The 17,850-nt window shown below is 38.5% G+C and overlaps 1 protein-coding gene across 3 annotated transcripts in view; it reads left to right on the top strand.

Moving 5' to 3' along the window:
- Positions 1–17,272, top strand: part of PLCB1 (phospholipase C beta 1) — a 690,893-nt gene extending 673,621 nt beyond the window's left edge. For 2 of the 3 annotated variants that reach the window (XM_082857476.1, XM_082857477.1), the window contains one exon: positions 16,867–17,272. In XM_082857476.1, the coding sequence (XP_082713602.1) occupies positions 16,867–17,094 (228 nt within the window). In that variant the 3' untranslated portion in view covers positions 17,095–17,272. The remainder of the gene's footprint in view (positions 1–16,866) is intronic. The other variant, XM_082857478.1, reaches the window with a different exon arrangement.
- Positions 17,273–17,850: the final 578 nt, after the last annotated feature.

The raw sequence follows: 17,850 nt of genomic DNA, 5'->3' as shown, positions 1-17,850 counted from the left end.
TGGTCTTGCTTGGTCCCACTCATGTGTCAGCTGAACTCTGCTGATCTTGGCTGGACCCTCTTTCATGGTTGGCGGTCAGCTGGCTCTAGGCTAGTCTAGGATGGCCTCAGCAAGATCAGGTCTCTTCAGCTGGTCTCTCAAGCCCAGGCTTATTCACATGCTGGTGGCAGGGTTCAAAGAGCACGAGTGGAAGCACAGGAGGCCTTTTGAGAACTAGAACTAGGGCAGTGTCACCTTTGTCATAGTCTCTTGACAAAAAAATGTCACAAGTGAGGAGTGAATAAGTGTGGCCTTTTAAAATATCAATCTACCATACTTGTGATATAATGCACTTTTAACTATGCATACTAATAAAAATTTTTAATAAAATTAATTATATCTATATACAGTTTATCTATATTGTTGGATGTAACTCTAGTTTGTTTTGACTTCTAACAGTTTACACCATGACTATATTACAGTTTATTTATCCACTCTCCTTTTGGTGGGCATTTTAGGGATTTTCAGTTTATTGCTGTGATATGCAGATCTGCTACAAACATTCTTGCACATGTGGCCTAATACAGAAATTCTGTTCAATAGATTTTCTTGACTGTATACCAAAGTGTGGATTTGCTATGTCATAAGGAATATGAATCTTCAGTCTTACAAGAAGATGCTAAATTGTTTTCCAAAGTAACTCTACCACTCTATACTTCCCTAAGAGACCCTTTGATCTCTTTGTGAGAGATCTTTGTCTTTGATCCAGACACTTGCCAACAATCAATATTCAAGTCAGACTTCTTAAGAGTTCCCAATAAAATGGGAATAAAATAGCATCTCATGGTGGTCTTTGCCTTTCTCTGATGAGTGAAGAGAATGATCATCCTTTCATTTCTATTTCTTTGTTGTGTCTCTGGTTTTGGCCACACATGTTTCTTAAGTAAAATGCCTATTTGTATCTTATGTTCATTTAAAAAGTTGGGTTATTTTTTCTTATTTCTTTATAGCAATTTTTTTGTATATTCTCGATACTACATTTTTGTCAGATGTGTGTGTTGTGAACATCTTTGCCAGGTTCATACCTGTTTCTTACTTTGTTGAAGGTATCATATGATTCACAGATTTCTTAATTTTAAGTGTGAACTTTTTGTTCTAATGTTTATCATTAGCTATTGAGGCTTGTTTAAGCAATACTTAACTACCCCAAGGTCTGAATTATATTTATTTATATTGCCTTCTAAAAGTTTCAGAGTTTTGGATTTGGCTTTTAAATCTTTCATCTATCTGGAGTTTATCTTTGTGCATGGTTTGTGGTAAGGATCTAATTTCCTATTTATTTATGTAGATAACCATATTTTAAAGCTTTATCTATCAAATAATTCCTCTTTTTCCTACTGATCTGCCATGCCACCATGTTCATATATAAAATTTGCATACATGCATGGGCCAGTTTCTTAGCCACCTATTCCATTCCATTGGTTAACCTGTCTATTCTTGTGTCTGCACCAGTCTCTTGATTACCATAACTCCATAACACACCCTGTGTCTGGTATGATACCCCTTCCTATTGCTAATTGGTTCATCCACTTCTAAGGCCAGTACTTAGAAAGAGTGAGCTCAATCTTATTTGGCTCAATACCTTGAATTCATCTCAAAGAAGCACCAAGTCTGTAACTTTCTTATAAATAACATCTGCTGAAAATAGAAAATATTTCAAAATAGCACAGCCTAAACTTTTTTCAGTTTAACCCTTCATATGCACATTTAAAACTTAATAACAAATATCTTTAAATCCGTTTCTCAGATTTCAACGTGCATACGAATTACCTAGAGATCTTTTTAAGAATGCAAATTCTGATTCATTGGGTCTGGGGTAAGCCTGATGTGATACTGCTTATCCTAGTACTTTGAGTAGCAGTGCTTTATAAAGTGATTTTATCCCACACAACTGAGTCGGAGAACTTTTCCTTCTAGAGATGGCATTCTGGCTATCTTTGGAAAACCTTTTGAATTTTTTACCTCACACTTCTATTAATTCAAGAACCTGTTGGGTTCTTTTTAAATCTCTCTGGACATTTTCAGGATCCCTTCCTAATTCTGAGGCATTGGTCAGATATTTCTTTTTTTTTTAATGCATTATTTTCAGTCGACACATACATATATATATATTTTTTTTTTAATTAATTTTATTTTTGGATTGTTGGGTCTTCGTTTCTGTGCGAGGGCTTTCTCTAGTTGTGGCAAGCGGGGGCCACTCTTCATCGTGATGTGCGGGCCTCTCACTGTTGCAGCCTTTCTTGTTGCGGAGCACAGGCTCGAGATGCGCAGGCTCAGTAGTTGAGGCTCATGGGCCCAGTTGCTCCGCGGCATGTGGGATCTTCCCAGACCAGTGCTCGAACCAGTGTCCCCTGTACTGGCAGGCAGATTCTCAACCACTGTGCCACCAGGGAAGCTCAGTCAGATATTTCTTGTTGAAGTCTTTTTTTTTCAGTGTAGACTCTTAAGTCTATTAGACCATGTCATATATTTTCAAAGGTATAGACTATTCAACTGAATAAATGTCTACTTGGATGTGGTAAGACCTGGATAACACAGTGGGAATAGGAGAGGGAAGAAAAAAAGAACATAATATCCTCTTCTCCATTCTACCTACCATGACAATGTATATCAATTTTGCCTTTGTTCTTCCACTATTCTATATAAGAGTGTCTACCAACTTTCTGCTTTAGTGAATCATTGAGGGAATACAAATAATGGCTTCTTGCTAATGCTTGATAGAAGAGGAGGTTATTGTAAGTAGAAACTGTGGTGTAAGAATAACTAAGTTTGAATTCTGACTTCATTATTTACCAGCTGTGTGACATAGCCACTAAATGATAGTAGTATTTACCTCATAGAATAATGTAAGAATTCAAAGAGGTAATCCATGCATATAATTCATGCCAGTTACTTAACCTAGTGCCCAGCATATAATAAATGCTTAATAAATATTCATAGTAATAGTCATTGTTATTTGACAACTATGACAGATAAATTACTAAAAGCCTAGTGGAAGAAAACTTTTGTGCTTAAGACACTGGTGATTAGTTCATTTTCATGTTTGGTAATTGGAGGCTTTGATTTCATGGATTAACTCAGATGCAAGTCTCCCCACAGTGATTTACAGTTTCCAAATCAATAATATGTACTGATTTGGCAATTCATGTTGTATGACTAGCCAGGTTATTGTGTAACTTTACCTTGGCTCACCAATTATATTTTAAGTTTTTAACCCTTAAGAGACAACTGTTAAACACCATTCAGGATTCCTCAAGCCAACTACCACAGAGCCAGCCATTTACATTAGTAAGTGCTCAATAAATATTCATTAGTCAATTCAGTGATTAACTGTAGCAATTCTTACACCTCCACAGGGACTTAAGTGGGTAAAGCAGGAAAAGCATCTTAAGGCTGTTATCTTCGAGAAATTAGTATATTATCAGTGTGCTCCTATTTGTTTCTTGAACATAATTTTCCTGATGTCTTAAGAGAACTCACAGGAAGAATTCCTATACTAATAGAATAACCATTCATTAGTTTTCAAGTTCAATGAGACACTAAATAACTCCAACCAGTTGCTTGGCTTTCAACTCATCATTCTGACCTCATAGTAGACACAACTTTCTCAGAAGAGTCCATACCATCATGGTGGCCATGACAGACGCATTTGCAATTTTATTATGTTACATGTTTTCCAAAGAAGTTGGTTACAGATTTATTAAGTAAATATTAGATATAAAAATAAATATTTTAGGGGAGTAGGATAAGAAAGTGAATGGGGGGAGGGATAGATTGGGAGTTTGGGATTGACATGTACACACAGCTATATTTAAAATAGATAGCCAGCAAGGACCTACTGTATAGCACAGGGAACTCTGCTTAATATTCTGTAATAACTTAAATGGGAAGAGAATTTGAAAAAGAATAGATATATGTATAACTGAATCACTTTGCTATATACCTGAAACTAACACAACATTGTTAATCAACTATACTCCAATATAAAATACATTTTAAAAAAAGAGTGAATAGAAATTTATGGCTGAGTAAAGGTGAAAGAAAGTCAAATCATCAATTCTATTTCTGATTATATTTTAATCCAAAAGACCATATTTTAAATCAGGTTCCATGTCTTGATTAGTGGCATTTCTCCTTGAAAATATTGATTGCATTTGGCTCCCAAGTCTGAACTGCTAACATACTTGCATAAAGCAAAGAAGTTTACTTTGTATGTTTGTATTAATGATATGTGATCAAGGTACAGGAACTCTTAGTAAAGAATTATGCACTTACTATGTTTGTTTGAAATATAAACAAAGGATAATTTATTACTTGGTGAGGTGGGTCATTTTCTTTGAGACAGAGCATTTAGTTAGAAGGCAGGCTAAAGAGAAAAAAGTATCAACTTGATTTATTAGAAAAACATTGAAAATAAACATTTTAACAGATATTTATTTTAAAGCAGAAAGCTTTTCCTTTAAACATACATGATATCTCTGGAATTGTTACTCAATTATTTAATGCAAAGGCCATTTTCTTAAAGGCATTATATTTCTGCTACTAAATTCAGTGCAGTAACATATTTCCTCTTGCAAAATACATTTGATCTTCTTTTGATGGGATAAACTGTTTCTGAATATGCTCAGTACATCATACATTATTTATTCATCTCAATGTTCAGCATAATTTTTCTTGACAGCCTTTCTCTCACTTGAAATGTTATGTAACAAATCCACCAAAACCAATTGGCATTTGAGTTTATTCCTCTGTTCCATATGCTGCTGAATGAAGAAGGAAATAAACACACATCATCACTCTGCTGGGCACATTTCAGACACAGCCTATCTTTTCTCCTATACATCAATGTCTCTTCTCCACAGAAATAATTTCACAGCAGTTTTAGATTCGTGCTACATTATATATGACCACTGAGGTTACAGTCTATATAGCAGAGACCAAAAGATATCCAAGTTCACATTTACTTGGATTGCTGCTTGAATTTAATGTGCTTCAAGGCCAAATAGATCTGTGTAGATTCAGAAAGGAATGACTGTTTTTCAACTTAAATCTAGGCACTGGACAATTTATAGTAGATCTTCAGCTCAAGTAATTTATAAGCAAGTCAAATAATATCAACCTGCATTATACGTTAGGGCACATCAATCCCAAAACTATAAGTAAATCCCTGTAATTTTTACACCTAATGTATGCCAGCTAATAAATTCAAAAACTAAGTGAATGTCTTAGTTTGCGTGCCCCCAGAGGCAAACCCTCAGACGAGGATTTGAGTACACGCAGTGATTCTGAGAAGTGATCCCAGGAAACTAGTAGAGGGTAGTGAAGGGAGGCAGGAAAGGGAAGGCAGCAGTAAAAAGTGTGTTTGTTATCAAGCAAGTTACAACCATGGGCAACCGGTGCTCAACCCTATTGGGAGACTATGTAGAAGATGCACCTTAGAGTTATTCCATCTAAAGGGTAAGAGAGCTAGAGTATATGCTTATGCCAACTACTGGGCTGCACTTCCAGGCAGCTGTGCTCTCTACTAGAGAAAGCAGGCAGTTGGAAATAGAACAGTCTACATTGTAATGGTTAGTCCAAAGGGCTCTAGGCTGGACGATGACTATCACTGCTATAGTTACTTCTGAATTGAACGAGAAGCCTCCCCGCCACCCAAGATTATAATGCTACAGCCTCAATAATCCAGACTTCAATGTCATTGAATCCAGTACTTTCCATCTGATATATGTACCTTGACAATAGTCAAATGTGTTTAGGTTTACAAAATACTTTCCAAATCTGACGCTACTTTTTTGGCAAGACTTAATCACTAAATATACAAATGGTTCCCAAGAATCCACATATATAAGACTCTCCTGCAAAGCTACCTTAAGTTCTAACTCAGTAGTTCTCAAACTTTGGGATGTATCAGAATCAGCCAGAGGGTTTACTAATACACAGATCACTGGGCCTGATAACTTGCATTTCTAATAAGATCCCAGGTGATGTTGATGCTCTATGTAACTTCACCCACTTCACTTGCCCCAGGCCTAATCATTTTTGTTTTACCATTATTACCAAAAGGATACTATACATTTTAGAGAAAGGAAATTTTAGGAAGCCTTGAAATACACTTTCCAAATAACTGGAAGTGTTAAGCAGAGGAAGTTTTTTCCACCTCGAAGAAGTCAAGGTTGGAATCTTCTACCCACAGTTGAAAATTCTATAATATTTATTTGACTGACATGTATAGAAAGATGGTCATTCATAGGTAAGGATTAGATTGATAGGTTTTCTGAGTGGGATTTCATTTAACACTATGAAAAATTATGCATTTAATAATGTTTTTATTATTGTTTGGTCACTGATCTCTGGGGTATTTCCAACTTTTACAGTGTTTTATTTTACTTAGCCTACAATTAGACAAAATAGTCATGTTTTAAAAAGATAATTTGGAGTTCTTATGTTGTTACTTTTTCAGTTATTTTGGAATGTAATTGGATGTGCCACAGAGAGTAAGAGGGAAATGATATGGGTGAGCCTTTGATAAATTTAAGTGGCAGTCACGTGAACAAGTGTGCAAGGGGACAGGAATTTAATGAAGTCCAGTACTTCTGGTCTTAGGTAATTCCTACTCTAGGATACCAAGGAGAGATGATCACTTCCTCCTCTGTGCTACTGCTGTATATTGCTTATCACTTTATCATGATATTTATCTCAGTATATCACATTATTATTTTATGTTTCATATTTCCCACTGGTCTTGAAACCAGGGCTGTGTCTCATTCATGTCTCTATGTCTAGCATTAGTCACAATGCCAGGTACACAGAAGGGCACTCAGTAAATTTTGGATAAATGAATGAATAAGTCAAAGAATTCATGAGGGAGTAAAGGCAAAAAAGTGAGTAAATGTAGAGAATGAACCATGAATCGATGGCATTTGCCATCCAGCCCAGTACTGCAAGTATTGGGACATGTTCCCTAATTTGGGATTAGGATGGCTTTCTGGCCAACGAAGTCACCTGAGAACTAGAACAGGTTTGGTAGAACCTACTAGACTTTTCTGTCACCAGTAGCTTTTCCTAAAGTCATTTATCCCTGTGTAAGTAAGGTTGCCTATGACCCATTAGAAGGGCTTTCAATCCCTTAGATTGGGTGATTTGAAGAAGTCACTCAGGTTTTTAGAAGCAGCCTTGGGGTTATCCACACCAGGAGATGGTCAGATGATGGCAAGTTGGAAGCAGAAATTAAGATTTAGCTGACTAGTTCAGCTTTGTTCTCGAAGCAGAAGGAAAAGGAATAATGTCTTAAAATTGATTTGCAATATTACTTAATTGAAGTCTCCCATTTCTGTCCTTATAAGAATAGCTTCATGATAGCCATAAACTATGTATTGTGTTGGCCAAAAAGCTCTTTTGGGTTTTTCCATAAGATGTATGGAAAACCTGAACGAGCTTTTTGGCCAAACCAATACATTTTAATCCAGTGATAACAATGGAAGAAAATGGAGATTTTTTTCACCCAACACTTTTCTTGTAGAAGAGAAATAAAGATTGATGGAAAATTATAATGCTCCTGGGATTCATAACACTAGCTCTTTCTTATAGCTATAAAATAGCTATAAAGTACTCAAGATTTATTGTTAGGATTATTCTCTAATTTTACTTTAAATCCAGAATAAATAAGCCAAATATGCCCCAAGCAGCCTTAAGAGACCATCTTTATGGCATAAAATTGCCTAATAAAGATGAATCATAAATTGGAGAAACACTTGTCATAACTACACATATTCCCTTAACCTTAACATAAATCATGCAACACAAATTATATATGTGAGAATGTATTGGTTAGCATAACACTGGCTGCTGTAACAAACAGCACCAAAATACAATATAATTCTATTTTGTTTTTCATATAACAGCCCATTGTGGGTGTTTCTGGTTGGTAGACAACATGCTTCCACATGGTAATATAGAGAACCATATTCTTTTCATAATGTGACTCCATCATCCTCTAGGACTTAGCTGGAAAAGGGAAAGAGACAGTAAAGATGCCCCCATATGCCTTTTAACAAGCTGGCCCTGACATTTCATTGGCAAGAACTGGTCAAGTGCCCCCCTGGGTGCAAAGATAGTGAGGGGGCTTGTAAACATTGTTCTTGTCTAGGCAGCTGCCATCCAGGCATAGTAGACACTATGAAAGGGTGAATGTAAATTCGGGGGATAACTTGTCATATTTTGCCATGTAGACCAAGATAATGGAATTCAAATCTGCTATACCTAGAATTACTCTGAATTGACTGCCACTCATGTAAGACCCCAAAAATAAGTCAGCAGAGTAACCACTTTATGTTCAAAATCACCTCTGAAGACCTCATGAAAAAAAGAGATCCATCAGAGAAAGGATTTGGCCTTGAAGACTTAAAAAAGAGCATTTCTATAAAACACCTTGTAATTGGGTTAATCAGATTCCCCATTCCAAACCCTGTGGGTTTAGCAGTCACATCACCAAATTTTGATAAAGGAGGAAATAGGAAAATAGACATCTCAAATTATTTAGCAAGTCCCTTCCAGAGGAGCTGCCTAGAATAGGGCCAAAAGCTTATTCCAGGTATAAGTGTCTTTTTCTTCCCAGCAAGGGGCGCCTTGCCACAGATTCAGAACACCAGCACGATGTGGTTATGTCTCCATTCATGCAGCAGAGGATGGCAGCCAATCCCTGAGCTGGGAGGACTCGGCAGACTTCTGGGTAGTTGCCTATCACGTCCAAAGACATACCTATAGAATATATTACCCAGACACTCTGGAAGTTGCAAATTGACCTGCAAGGTAGCTTTTTTTTTTTAAATTTCTAATTTAGGTGCTAAAACTGACAAACCAGAAGATTTAACATGAAAATCCATATTGCTAGCTTCCTTTGAAAAATCAGATGCAGCAACCTTGGGCAGGTATGTGGCAGCAATCTAGCTGGCAATTTTGGGCGGCTCCTCTTTGTAACCAAGGACCCGAGGACCACCCTCTGCAATCCCACAGTTCTCGCCTGGCCCCAGTCTCTCATTTACCTTTCTACCTGGCCCCATTTCAGTTTTCTGGCTCTGAGAAAATTCATTATAGTTGCCAACTTGACCTGAGATGGAGAATTCAGGAGTGAAAACCAGACTGCTCCAAACCCCTCCAAGGCCAAGAGATCTAATGTCTAATTTCCCCTCAGGTTGAGTTGTAAACGGTCAACCTAAAACCACAGTAATTTAAGCAGAAGACGTAAACATCATGTTTAGAAGGAGTGACCATCTAATTAGAAAATACTCGCTCCCTAAACATCAAAATCAATTGTCCTGATAAAACCCGAGTATGGCTAACCACTCTTGAAATACACATTTACAAAAAGAAAAAGAAAAACCCAAACTAATTTTAGGTGATTGGGAGAAGAGCATTCTCTAGGGATGTGGCTGAGTTCATTCTAGGACACAACACAGCCTGTCTCTTGCTTTTTAAATGCACAGGCTTTAAATCAAGAGGGAGAGCAGTTCTGGCTGGGGCTCAAGTGTGGGTAATTAAGAATTAAAAGGAGTTAAGACAGGTGCGTGCAGGTGAGGACACTGATCTGAAGGGAGGCCCAATCAGGGCAGGACCTCCTTGAGAATAAGTCTTGGGAGGTCACTCTGGCAGGTCTGAAGGGCTCCCAGCCCAAGACTTTCCTAAGAGGATGTTTCCCTGGGACTCCCACTTCTCTGAGATGATTGCAGCACCACCTGCACTATAAACATTTGTTTCTAATGTGACTCAGCATAGGAACTGAAATCATAATGTAAGTTCAATTCTTCCCTGCTGATGGTATTCCACTTGATGGCGAAAAAATACACACTTCATCTAAAAATAATTAGCCCTTGCATGGCTTTTATTTCCACTGACTTGAGGCTTTTTATTGATTCTTTTAGGGTTTCTGTGGTTGAGAGAATGGGATTCTTCTGGTAATGCCTTCTTAGCCTCCGTCCAGTGGACATAAATCATGCTTTGCTGTCATGCCCTTGCTTCTGATGGAGCAGCTAAATCAGGAGCCACAAACTGAAGACTAAACTGAGCTTTTTATTTGACTCTTGGTACTTGTTAACATTTTTTAATTTGAGTGTTTTAAACATGAAATACAATTCCAGTTAGCCACAGGTGTTGGTACTCCTCTATTGCCTTATACCAAACCTAATTCACAGATTTATGTTGTTTCTTGGTCCCCATGGATATTTGAATTTAGAGATTTTGAAATTAATATTCCTGTATTAAATTGATTCATGCATGAAAAGTCTTAAGAACAGTGCATACCATACAGTAAACACACAGTAAATTGCAATTACTACTTTCATTGTATTACCATCATTATTTTTGTGGTTCTATATTTCATTGCAATTTACTACCAATATTTACTAGATTGGTTCTATCCCAAGAGATCTTTCTTTTTCCTTTAAACTGGATTTTTTAAATTCCAATTTTCCATTTGCTTATCCTTTCTTGGAGTATCCAACTCTTTACAGAAATAGTCTGATTAAATTAGACTACACTTAATGGCAAACAGGAAAACAGCCAGCTGACCAAATAAACAGGTCCTAAACTGAAGAATTCATAGAGGGAGTGAAAAGCCAGTGTCTTCCAAGCATGACAGACACAAACAGAAAAGTCCAGTGAAGGCTTAGAAATAGACCAGGTTAACTGCAGCTGGATTAGAGCCCCTTTTGTTTTCCAAGAGCCTGAATAGGCGTACCTTGTTTTACTGCACTTCACTTTATTGCACTTTGCAGATATCGCTTTTTTTTTCTTTTTTAACAAATTGAGAGTTTGTGGCAGCCCCATGTCAAGAAAGTCTATCAGTACCATTTTTCCAACAGCATTTGCTCACTTCTTGTTTCTATGTCACATTTTGTTAATTCTCATAATATTTCAAACCCTCCACCAGCAAAGAGATTTACAACTCACTGAAGGCTCAGAGAATTGCTAGTATTTTTAGCAATAAAATATTTTTAATTAAGTTATATACATTGTTTTTTTAGACATAATGCTATTGCACATTTAGTAGACTATAGTATTGTATAAACTTTTATATGCACTGGGAAACAAAAAATTCATGTAACTTTCATTATTGCAATATTCACTTTATTGCGGTGGTCTGGAACTGAAACTACAGTATCTCCAAAGTATGCCTGTAGTCTATTATTAAGAGGGCATGTCAGTAAGACCCTATGCCATGGAACCCCTCCTCAGCATCACTTTTCATTAACAGCCACTTCCCAGTTATTTGTGACAGCAACTTTAATACCCTAGACACATAAGGAAAATACATTGAAGTTATTTGTTATTCTTCTATCAACACACAGAATATCAGGTTATTAAGATCTTCACAAATCCTGTTTTTACAGAGGAAAGGGGTTGGCCTGGAATGGTGGGGTTGGAGCCTGGATTAGGAGGTAAGAGTTTGGTGTTCAGATCTTGCTTCTGCACTAAACCACCTGGGTGGTAGGCTTCAGTTTCCTTATTTAAAAACTAATGGTTAATAATGTGCAGAGTATGTATTCACTCAAGTCTCTTAGCTTCCTTAGCCCAGAGCACAGGTCTTCTTCAAAGATTTCAACCGTCTTTTGGTAGTTTAAGTACAATAGCAACTTTCAGTTTGACAAGGTGTCTCTGGACCATGATTAATCATTTTGGTAGAATCAAAATTGTTTTTCTCTTTCACATTCATTTTATTCCCAGCTATGATAGTCCTCTGCTGAATCTTCCTACAGAAAGCACCAAACTAAAAATAGAAAATTCCTAGTGCTACTAAACCCAACTTGGACCCACTCGTTCGCTGCACAGCAAAGCCAATCTACTGACACCGGGTTGTAGTGAAGGAAAGTACAGCATTTATTTGCAGGGCGCCAAGCAAGGAGAATGAGCAGCTCATGCTCAAAAGACCCGAAGTTCCCGATGGCTTTCAGGGAAGGGTTTTTAAAGGCAACATTTGAGGTGAGGGCTGCAGGGTGCATGACTTTCTTCTGATTGGTTGGTGCTGAGGTAAAAGGGTGGTGTCTCAGAATCTTAATCATCAGCCTTCTGGTTCCAACCAGTTTGGGGCCTATGTGCTTGTGGTCAGCATATAGTCACCATCCTCCACCTGGGTGGGGGGATCTTACTTTCTGTAGAAAAACTCAGAGATATGTGTCACACTGTTATGTATATCTCTTGAGGAGAAACTAGGGCTCTGTTTTATCACTGACTATTGTTTGAGCTGTCATTACTTTTCTTGCTTAACTGCTTTTCCTTTGTTTCTGCGTTCCTTCACTTCCCTAATTAGTAACTGCTTGTGCCTGCTCTTTGAAACTCAGGGAAGGCCTAGGAGACTAAAAGCCTTTTTCTTCAAACAAGAAACAGAGGACATGGAGGAGCTTTTGTACCCAGGAGGGTCCCGCAGGGTTCTGCTCAGTTTCATTCTCCCCTTTTCTTTGATACTCCTCAATCCTAAGGGGAACCAGGGTGGGAAAAGAAAGGGAATAAAGTTTTGGATAGAGAGGTTAGTCATAAACTTGGCAGGGGAACTCTGTTTTAGGGGCACTTGATTTCACTAGGCCTTAATAGCAGACATCTATAAGGAGAGAGTACTCCAGCTCTAACACAAAACTTTCAAGGTCTAGAATGCACATGTTAGCTGGGATGAAGTGGCTTAGCAAGTAGCATAATTATTGCCTTATGTTTTAGTATACAGTCAGCCCTCCATATCCATGGGTTCCATATCTATGGATTCAACCAACCTCAGATTGAAAATCTTTGAAAAAAATTTCAGAAAGTTACAGAAAGCAACACTTGAATTTACTACATGCCAGCAACTATTTACTTAGCATTTACATTGAATTTACAACTATTTACATAGCACTGACATTGTATTGAGTATTATAAGTAGTCTAGAGGTGATTTAATGGGAGGATGCTCATATGTTATATGCACCATTTCATATAAGGGACTTGAGCATCCTCAGATTTTGGTGAGGCCCACACCACAGAATTTCATGAACATTTCTGAGAGAAATTATGGGAGTCATGGGGGAAATGCTACAATAATACTGCATAAAACACAAAACTTCTCTGACAATAATAAATATTTATTTAGTTCATGACTTTCAGAGTTCAGCTGATCTGGGCTGAGCATAGCTGATCTTAGTTGGGCTCTAGACTCCTAATAGATGGAGCTTTTTAGAAACAGAGCCAGATCTTGCCCTGCATACTTTTCATATTTTCTTGTAATAAACAGGTATTCCATTTATAAGAAGAAAAATATAAAGAGAAAAGCTCTAAGTTGAAATTCAAGTAAATGCACATTTGTAATTCATTCATTAATAAAGACTTTTTTTTAAAGAGTGAAATATATGGCATTTAATATACATTTAATTTAGTTTATAAATTAATCATATTAATTTATTAAAATAGTTTAGAGTATAATAAAATCTACTACTAATCCATGATAAAAGGAAGAATCTACCAAAGTTATAATTTAGCCACAACTGGGTCAATTTTTAAATTAAAAAATATAAAATTAGATTATTATTATTATTGTGATATTGTGATTTATAATAAGGAATATACATTTGGTCTTCATCCTAGTTCCTGGCACAGAGCTCCTAAAACCCTTGAATTTCCTAAGTGTTAAGAGCAATAAAGGTGTCTTTTGTTATGTTAATGAGGTGACTTGGGGGAAGCACCTAAGGATGGGGCTGGTTGTCAGGGGAACTAAGCTAATGATTGGAGGGTTGAAACTTTAACGTCCATCCTCCTGACCTCCTCCTGGGAGAGGGCAGGGGCTGCAAATTGAGTTCACTGGCCAGTGGCCAACGAGTTACATCAGTCATGACTACATAGAAAGCCTACACAAAACCCCAGAAGGACAGGGTTCAGAGATCTTCCACATTGGTGAACACATGGAGATTGGGGAGAGGGGTCCACCTGGAGAGGGCATGGAAGCTCTGTGCCCTTTCCCCATACCTTGTCCTGTACATCTGGCTGTTCCTGAGTTGTGTCCTTTTATAATAAACCAATGAGGCGCAGTGGTTGAGAATCTGCCTGCCAATGCAGGGGACACAGGTTCAAGCCCTGGTCTGGGAAGATCCCACATGCTGCGGAGCAACTGGGCCTGTGAGCCACAACTACTGAGCCTGCGCGTCTGGAGCCTATGCTCTGCAACGAGAGGCCGCGACAGTAAGAGACCCGCGCACCGCGATGAAGAGTGGCCCCCGCTTGCCGCAACTAGAGAAAGCCCTCGCACAGAAACAAAGACCCAACACAGCCAAAATAATTAATTAATTAATTAATTAATTGTAAGAAACCAATGATCTAGTAAGAAAATGTTTCTCTGAGTTCTGTGAGTGACTCTACCAATCTAATCTAAGTGAGGGGATCGTGGGAGCCTCCAAACTATAGCCAGTCAGGCAGAAGCACAGGTGACAACCTGGACTTGCAATTGGCCTCTAAAGTTGGGGGAGGGGTGTGGGGCAGTCTTGTAGGACTGAGCCCTTAACCTGGGGGATCTGACGCTATCTCCAGGTATACATAGTGTCAGAATCGAATTCAATTGTAGGACACCCAGCTGGTGTCACAGAGAATTGCTTGGCGGTGTGGGGAAAAATACCCCCATATCTGAACTGGGTGCAGAATCATAATTATTAAAATTAGATTATTAAAAATTACCAGAAAATGTTAGTTTAAGTGTTTATTTGGCATTTTCTCACATTTCATATTTTCTTTTTATTTTTTTCATCAGTTAAAAAAGGAAACAGCCTATCAAGCACCATAGGGTCTTGTCCACCAATGACCTAAGAGAAATCAGTGTCTAGGTCAGGTGCAATATATCTATACTGAAGGTCCCCCAGTCTAACCTAAATGAAATCCGCTGTTTCTTAAACATAGGGCCCCATGCTTTTCTCCCTTTCCCTACATTTTTTGGAAACGAAACTTCAACTGCATGTGTTGCTGAACTAAAATTGAGACAAATTCATGACGAGGTCTGAATGGTGGTAAATGGAAGCTGTCAGACACCAGGCTGAGATTTCACTTATGCCAGAGTGTGTCAGTGTAAAAGCCCCACCTGGGGAGAAACTGGCCATTGCCTTCTTATATCTGATGCTCCGGAGGGTTGTCCCCAGTGCTGAGGGTGGAGCTGTGTGTGAAGGTGCCTTTACCACATCATGGCAATGTGAACCTCAGGCCCTGTGGGTATCCCTCTCATAGAGTGTTTCCTTCTTGGTTTATTGGAATTCACATGCCAGGACAACGTATTCATAAATACCCAATATTTGATATTTGGGGGGAATAGGGGACTTTCAATACTCAGGCCAAGCCATTTTTATCAGGCACTTTTTGATGTGGAAAAAAAAAAAGCTCATTCAAACAGATCCACAATCCATTATTCGAGACTCTTGGGGCCTCTTGTTTTTCAGAATTCATAATTTTTCTGATTTTAGAAAAGGAATATGATGCATATACCATAAGCATTATATCCCAAGGGGGTCCAGGTCACCCTCATAATCAAACAAATTAATATGTCTACAGTACCATGTATGGACATTCACAAGAAGTGGGATTAAATAAGGATTATAAATAGCATTATATCAAAGTCAATGATTTTGTTACAAATTTATAAAAAACTTCTCAATTTCAGAATTTTGGAGATTTTAGAATTGCAGATAAGGGATTACTGATCTCTATTAAGTTTGGCAAAGTTAATACATAATACTTAATACATAATAATAAGGGATTACTGATCTGTACTAATTTTGGCAAAACTTCTCTGGCATAGAAGCGAGAACAAAAAGGAATTGAACTAAAGGAGATGTTCTCAAGCTGCTGGCACTGAAGAAAGGGGGGTCCGGACACCGCAGGGCAGATGACCTGAGGACTGTCTTCATCCCAGGTGGTCAGGGGTCAGACTGCATTGAAGCTGCAGATAGAGGACATACAGCCAGGATTGAGACCAAAAGTAGAATTGGGAGCTCAGAGTAGAACCAGGACAGGAAGATCGTCAGTGTGTCCAAAGTAGACCAGCCACAGCCACATCGGCATCACCCGGGAGCTGCTGAGAAATGCAAGATCTTGGACGTTTAGGAAAAGCATTTAGTCTCTCACGCCATATCTAAGATTAAGCTCCCTGCTTATCATTCAATAAACAGAGAAAATTTTATTCAAAATCCTGGGTTTCATCTGGGCTCTGAGCAGCAGAGCGTCCTAGCAGGCAGCACCCACCGCCCCTCACCCCACTTCTACCAGATGCCCAGCTTTTACTTGTTTTATGGCTGAGGCCAGCATAAGCCTGCATTTGAAGAAAGGGTTCTGTGACTTTTAAAAGTCTGAAAATTCTCCAGAGCATTAAACAGATAAATTTGAAGGCAGTTTTAAAAGGTAGGTAAAACGGTTTATGAAGCAAATAAAAATTTGAAAGAAAAAAAGGAATCAGAATAAACAGGTGATAAAAGAAGTGAAGATAGATGTTCAGGTTGGCTATATGAGTATGCTCAGTTTGTAAAATACATTTAGCTCTGGGTTAGAAACAGCCTCTGGTTGAGGCTGCCCTTCATAAAGCCCAAGCCTTGACCGTCTGTCCACTCCAATTGACTTTGTGGCTCTCCCAGCCTGATTCATGGTTGACCTTGATACCCTCAGCTATTGGTGACTTTTAGCTGTGAACAAATGACATGTCCAACGAACCTCAGTTTCACATCATGATATTAAAATTAATTGGTCCCTCCCCTCTTTGTACATCTCTTTCAAGGAGTTTCTACATGGGTGGTTATAGAAACCCAAATGACATAAAATCATCCTCTTTCTTGCTGTCTCCCAGCTGCAGGTGGAGCTAGAGCAGGAGTACCAAGACAAGTTCAAAAGGCTGCCCCTGGAGATTTTGGAATTCGTGCAGGAAGCCATGAAAGGGAAGATCAGTGAAGACAGCAATCACAGCTCTGTCCCTCCCCTGCTGACCTCAGACCCTGGAAAACTGAACCACAAGCCTCCTTCCAGTGAGAAGCTGGAAGGAGAAAATCCAGGAAAAGAATTTGATACTCCCCTGTGATTGTTTCTTCCTGGCCTTCAGAACACGCATGGCCACTCCAGCTCCATCGGACTCTCTCTTACAAAGATCACTGCCCAGGAGCATCTTCCTGAGAAGCATCCCTTAGATTAAAATCCACACTGGAGGGAGAGTTCCAGAAGGATCCATTCAGCTTCCCCATACCCAGGCTCCATGTGTTATGTGGAAACTACTGCAGGTCTGCTAGTGAAGAGTGCATGTATGTGGTGGGATTTTGGTTTTCTTTCCAGTAGTAAATTCAAAGCAGGCAGCTTCCAGGCTCCACGGAACATTTAATGAAGGACAGCATCTTCTTTGAAGAAGAGCAAGCTCATGTTTTTAGTTGAAGCTCTGGTGTAAAGTATGTCAAAATAATAGAAATAGTTGAGAAATGCATAGCACTATTTAACACTATTGAACAGCCAACTTTGAGCATTTTTTTCCTAACTGCCCCTCAACTACCATATCTTCGAGTTAACATGCATATTAAATTGTTTCATCCTTTGCTTTGCAAGCACTGGCGGCTTGCAATTTGCTAATTTATTTATCATAGAGGCATCAGTGTATTTGTTGCTGACATGGCTTTATTGGATACCATAGTGACTCAGATAAGCTGGTTTTCTGCCTTGATTTTGTCCTTGTCCAGTAAAGCCATCCCCAGACTTGGCAACATGACTTGTACATTTGGCTGTGTGAGCAAGTTGGCCACACACTTCCAGGCAGTGTGCTATCTGAGTCGACTATTTGCACTCAAAGTCT

The sequence above is a fragment of the Leucopleurus acutus genome (genome assembly GCF_964270905.1).
Source record: "Leucopleurus acutus genome assembly, chromosome: 16".
NCBI classification, from domain to species: domain Eukaryota; kingdom Metazoa; phylum Chordata; class Mammalia; order Artiodactyla; family Delphinidae; genus Leucopleurus; species Leucopleurus acutus.
Note: the sequence above shows the minus strand (reverse complement) of the source record. Positions and strands in the feature narration are given on the sequence as shown.